General features: G+C 44.9%; 1 protein-coding gene across 1 annotated transcript; it reads left to right on the forward strand.

The window, feature by feature from the left end:
- Positions 1-2,467: 2,467 nt before the first annotated feature.
- LOC123132488 (bidirectional sugar transporter SWEET2a) lies at positions 2,468-4,859 on the forward strand (the record flags this gene model as incomplete). The annotated part of the gene is given in 7 exon segments (XM_044552290.1): positions 2,468-2,600; positions 2,713-2,749; positions 2,852-3,068; positions 3,148-3,306; positions 3,492-3,611; positions 3,713-3,847; positions 4,573-4,859. Coding segments are annotated over 6 exon segments (720 nt in total). The 3' UTR covers positions 3,830-3,847; positions 4,573-4,859.
- Positions 4,860-5,682: the final 823 nt, after the last annotated feature.

Consider the following 5,682-nt stretch of genomic DNA (forward strand, 5'->3'; position numbering starts at 1 on the left):
GGCTGCAACGTATCATGTTGCAGACTTTTCAGACGACGAGTAAGGAGCCTTAGGTCATGGTCTTTCACTCAGTGATGTCGTTGGAGTTGATGGACTCACTTTATCTTTCAAGCCTTCCGTTGTTATCGTATTAGATGGCCTTAAGCCATATTTATTGTAATAAGTTCTCTTTTGAGACATTCGATGTAATAAGTGTGTGATTACTACTCTGTTATAAATCCTCTGAGTACTGTGTGTGTCAGCATTACCGATCCAGGGATGACACTTATGCACAGAGATCAGACTGTTTGAGGTCTGGTCGCTACAAAGATGATATCTGAGCACACGCTGACTGTAGGACACGACCACTAAGCTAAAGCCCTAGATCACTACTCTCTTCTCATTTATAACTCCTCTCCTTTTTTCTACTCTTTAGGATGACGGATGCAAGGATAAAGTTCATGCAACCGGATGAAGACACCCCTTTTGGACGCCACTTGAAGGAAGTTACTAGTTACCTGAACATTGGAATACCAAGCTTCACCGGGACCTACAATGCCACTTTACCAGAAGAGGAGCGCTGGATGATTCAAGTTCAAGTTCCAGTAAGGACATTCACGCCAGTCACCAAGCCCATAGAGTTTTCTTTCGATGCACCAACCTGGAGTCTAGGAAAGAGTATGTCAGCTCACATCACCATGGGAAGCATTGCAGAAGTTTACCACAAGGATCTCAAGGATACTATCTACCAGATTTGTGGGCGACGAGACGAGCAATGGGAGATGATCAGCACCAGGAAGAATAGGTCAATTGCCGCTTTCATCCAAGAGTTAAACCAGCACATTCGTCGCCAGAAGAATCAGATGTGCGCAGGCATGATAGATCTGAAGAAGGCAATGGCAAGGATTGCGGAGCTTGAAGAAGAACTCAAAGCTACACGTGAAGATTATGAGGAGGAAATCGTCGTATTAGTGGAGAAGAATGATGACCTGGAAAGGAAGCTAGAAGTATTCATGGGAGACCCCGCGCCAGGAGGAGAAGACGACGAACCCAAGGAGATTCGTTCTGAAGACTACATCATCATCGACGACACCGACTCGCACCTTGACGATAGTGATGATGACTATGTTGATGAAGCTGGAGCAGATATCATGGAGTCTTCGACCGTTCAATATTTCTAGTCGACCACCATATCAGTAGTAGTCCCCCATGTAAATAGTATAGTCCAAGCACTTTGTAACGATAGTTCTAGACCGATTGTGTATGCCCTTGCTTGATTGATTGAGTGATATGATTGTGTTTGTCTCATGTGCATATGGGTAGTGTTTTCTCACTAGATCACAAGGTATGCCCGTGGACCCCATTCACTATAAGGCTAGTCATAGTGGGACTAACTTAGCTAATAACATAACGCACTCCAATTTTTTTACTTATGTGGCAAGTAGTTAATGAGAAGTAGTAACATAATATGTTACTGTAACATAGCGCTTCCCAATACAAAATGAGTCTACAAGCTAATAAATAAAGTTGTCTATGACACTACTATTATGTTACTTTGCACTATAAAGATAGTAACTTAGACTAGTGTCATATGCATGACATTAGTGTAAGTTACTCCCCACTATGACCAGTCTAAGACAATGCAATGAAACAATGGAAATCTGCTTAAGACAAAGGAAAGGAAATCTGTGGGGTCATGCTTAGCTGGACGCCCATAAATTAGTCAAGCAGGTAGTTATCCCTCTAAATAATTACTGCTAGTAGGAATTTTTTGCCAACCATATTTTTTAATGGCAGAGATTGTTTTCAAAACAAACCATAATTTACCGTTTTACATGCACCCTGAATAGTTAGTCATCAACGTTGTCACAACATAGTCAGTGCCACCGCAGCCGAGGACAATCGGTCACACGCCATCACTCTTCAAATGTTATTTTCATTCCATAGCAATGCAGGGGTATTTGGCATAGTTAGGAAAAAGAAGAGGCACTCTCCCCCTTCCGCAGAAAAAAAATGGCATGAATAGTGAACTGTCTCGAAAACATTACTCGCAAAAAAAAAACTGTCTCGAAAACAATGAAAAATAGCTGTGCTGCGTCGAGGTCCACGGTGTCCACGCGCGCGCGTGGCGTGTGGGGTGTGGCCGCGCCGCCCGTGTCCACCGTCGTGCGTGCCATGGCTATGGATCAGACCGGCTCGGCCATCAACATCCCCGACCGACTTTTCTCGAGGAATAAAATCCCAGGATATCCACCTTCCATTCCACGTGCTTATTTTTTCTTTTGATGAATTGATTCGATTGTAGGGGCGGAGCCCTGATAAAGAGGAGGAGAAGGGGGAGGAGGAGGAAGCGGGCCAGCTCTTTTCCCCCTGGTGGTGGAGCCAGGCGAGCTGCTGTTCCTGCCCTTGCTCTGAAAAGAAAGAACCCACGCTCAAGCGTCTGCTGGACACGTCAAAAAAAGAAAAAGGGAATCATCTGCCGGGGGAGCGAGCGGGGATCGGAGGGAGCCGGGAGCAGCTGGGATCGGGATCCTCTCTCTTCCTTGCATTGATGGCTTCCCTGGGCTTGCCCGGACCCTCCTCCTACCACGACCTCTGCTGCTACGGCGCAGGAATCGCAGGTCAGCGCCACCACCATTCCCTTTGCTCTGCTTCTTAGACCTCTGCCGTCGTGGAGAAGACGGCCAGATTTGGTTTGGCCAGTTCTTGACCGCCGTCTCGATCTTCTTCCAGGGAACATCTTTGCCTTCGTGCTCTTCATCTCCCCGCTGTAAGCCCCCGCCCCCCTTTCCATTTCAACCCGATTTCATTTCTTCTTAGCTCGACTCGAATTGCTGCTGCTGGTGATCTGATTGATCTCTGCTGATCTCAGGCCGACATTCAGGAGGATCGTCCGGAATGGGTCGACGGAGCAGTTCTCGGCCACGCCCTACATCTACTCACTCCTCAACTGCCTCGTCTGCATGTGGTACGCCCTCCCCTTCGTCTCCTACGGCGTCGTCCTGGTCGCCACCGTCAACACCATCGGCGCCGCCTTCCAGCTTGCATACACCGCCGTCTTCATCGCCTACGCCGACGCCAAGAAAAGAGTGGGTGCCCTACCCACCGCTTGTACTTTGCTGCCTTGCCTGCATCTCTAAGTTTGACTGGTGTGGTTTCTTGCTGCAGCTCAAGGTGTCCGTGCTGCTGGCAGGGGTGTTCTGCGTGTTCGGGCTGATTGTGTATGTCAGTATGGCGCTGTTTGATCACAAGCCTCGGCGAACATTCGTCGGCTATCTCAGCGTGGCGTCCCTCATATTCATGTTCGCATCCCCTCTGTCCATCATTGTGAGTCCTGAAATACTTCCTGCTTTATAACTAATAACTCAAACCTGTATTCCATAACCACATCTTCTGGTGTATAATTGGTCCTTCGTAGGTTTGATGGGGTTGGCGTTGTTGATCTCATCTGACCATGTTTGTTATTCAAAATGTATAGTCCTGTAAATGAACTTTCCTCTTGTGTTTGACAGAATTTGGTGATCAGGACCAAGAGCGTGGAGTACATGCCATTTTATTTGTCGCTATCGATGTCCCTGATGAGCATGTCGTTTTTTGCATACGGGGCGCTTCTGGATGACTTCTTCATATACGTAAGATATAGTTTTCTATTGCTGATCAGGGATTTTGCTTGGAGCGATGCCTAACATCACGTCTGTTTGGCCCTTCTTTCTTGTTGGTTTGCCAATTACAGGTTCCCAATGGCATCGGCACAATCCTAGGTGTCATACAGTTGCTGTTATATGCCTACTACAGTAGAAAAGGATCGAGAGACGAAGCCAGACGGCCATTACTAGTCACACATACATGAGCGTGCAAGAGAAACAAGGTTGAGTTTGAAAAGCTATTTACTGTTATATGCGGCTTTTCTATTTCTCGTTGAGTTTCCTGATCATGGTTGCGTCTCCATCACACGTTTAAAGCGCCATTTTAATGATCTGTGCAAACTTTGGTGTCTCGTTTCAATTGTGTGTCACATTCGTTAAACAAACATGGGGGGCCTATGGTGGATGGATAATAGCTCCAGCTCTGTTGCCATCTTCCATAATATCTGTTCCCTTTATCTGAAAGCAAGAACAACAATAGAGTAGTTGTCCGTACAGGTAAGCAAGACTTGTAATGTTTGCCAAGTTCACGAGTGAAGATCTCTACCAAGTTTCATTTTAATATAATCCAAGAGTAAGAGAACTTGCGAAGCAATATATGTTTATTGTACGAAATGGTGCCTTGCAACAAAAGGAGGCCGGCTCAAAGCTGATTTAGCCAAGGAAGGTTAAGAAGCGTAACTTCTTGTGCGAACAAATACATTTTAGCATGAATTATAACTTGGACCAAGTTACTTGGTGGTCAATGGTGGTGTCACTTTCTTGCAGCAAATTGCTGTTTGAGTTTTTTTTCTTCTTTTGCGCGGAAAATTGATGTTTGAGCATGGCTTGCACGTTTTGTGATTTTTCTAGAAGGCTACAGACAGAACATGCACCGGTCAACAGATATACTGTATTTCAGACGCAATACTACTGCATGGTCTGAACTTTTTCCTCTCCCAAATTTCAGATGGATGATTCTTAGGGCATGTACAGTACAGCCATCGCTGTAAGCCTACAGCCTGCTGTTCAGGGTTGAGGTTCTCTGCATTATTTTGCTTATGTAAAAAGGTGGAGTAGTGCTAGTTTTAAGGTCCTCGAGTCATTTGTTTATATTGTTCTTTCCGGTGAGCCATTATTTGTATATTTGATGCTATGTACGGCGAGCATTAATGGATCACTAATGTGCAGACTTGATGGATGTATCATGTATGTGATCTGTACAAGTGTAGAATACCAGTGATACCAACTTCCACATGATCCCATGCTCCCATTTGAAAAAAATATTAATTTTAAATATTTTCCAGAAATTCTGGGAAAAAAGTATGAATGTTCACAAGGAATGTGTCTGCAACCCCTAAAATTTCAGGCCCAAATTTGAAATGCACATTGCCAAACAAAAAAGACAAATCCTGACGTAAATAGTGTCAATTTTACTTTTCTTTTTGTGTCACTATTCATACTAGATTTGTCTTTTTTTGTTTCTCAATGTGTATCTCAAATTTGAATCTGATTTTTTTTCAGGGGTTGTAGACACATATCTTATGAACTTCCACACAAATTTTTCGTATTTTTTGAAGGTATCATGGGAGCATTTAAGAATGGTATCACCTAATATTCTCACGAAGAGTACAATACAATAATAAAGAACTTTACGATTTTGAGTTGAAATATTGAACTGAACGAACTCTCAGGACAATTTTTTTTTGCATTTACTTAGTCGTATAGGAAAGAATGCACAATTGCTCCTATAAAGGATGCCCTCCACGCTGTTCGCTTCGCGCGCGCCTCCTGCCAATGTTTGACGTGTGGGCCCACTTTCCTGTGGTGGTTTTTGTCGCACCCATGTGCTTCGTTTCGTGCACTGCTCTGTGCGCGCTAGATGAAGCTGGATCGGTTTGTTAGCGTCATTTGCTCGCTGTAGGGTTGATTCGCACAGGCGAGCTGGCTGCGCGTGCGCGCTCGGCTACTATCCCGTCCAAAAGCCGGACGGTGGTGTCCATGGGTCACGACGGCAGGCCAGCTAGCGAGCCAGCCAACATTAAAAATTTGAAACAAAGAAAAATGAAAAAAGAAGAAA

The sequence above is a fragment of the Triticum aestivum genome, chromosome 6A (genome assembly GCF_018294505.1).
Source record: "Triticum aestivum cultivar Chinese Spring chromosome 6A, IWGSC CS RefSeq v2.1, whole genome shotgun sequence".
NCBI classification, from domain to species: domain Eukaryota; kingdom Viridiplantae; phylum Streptophyta; class Magnoliopsida; order Poales; family Poaceae; genus Triticum; species Triticum aestivum.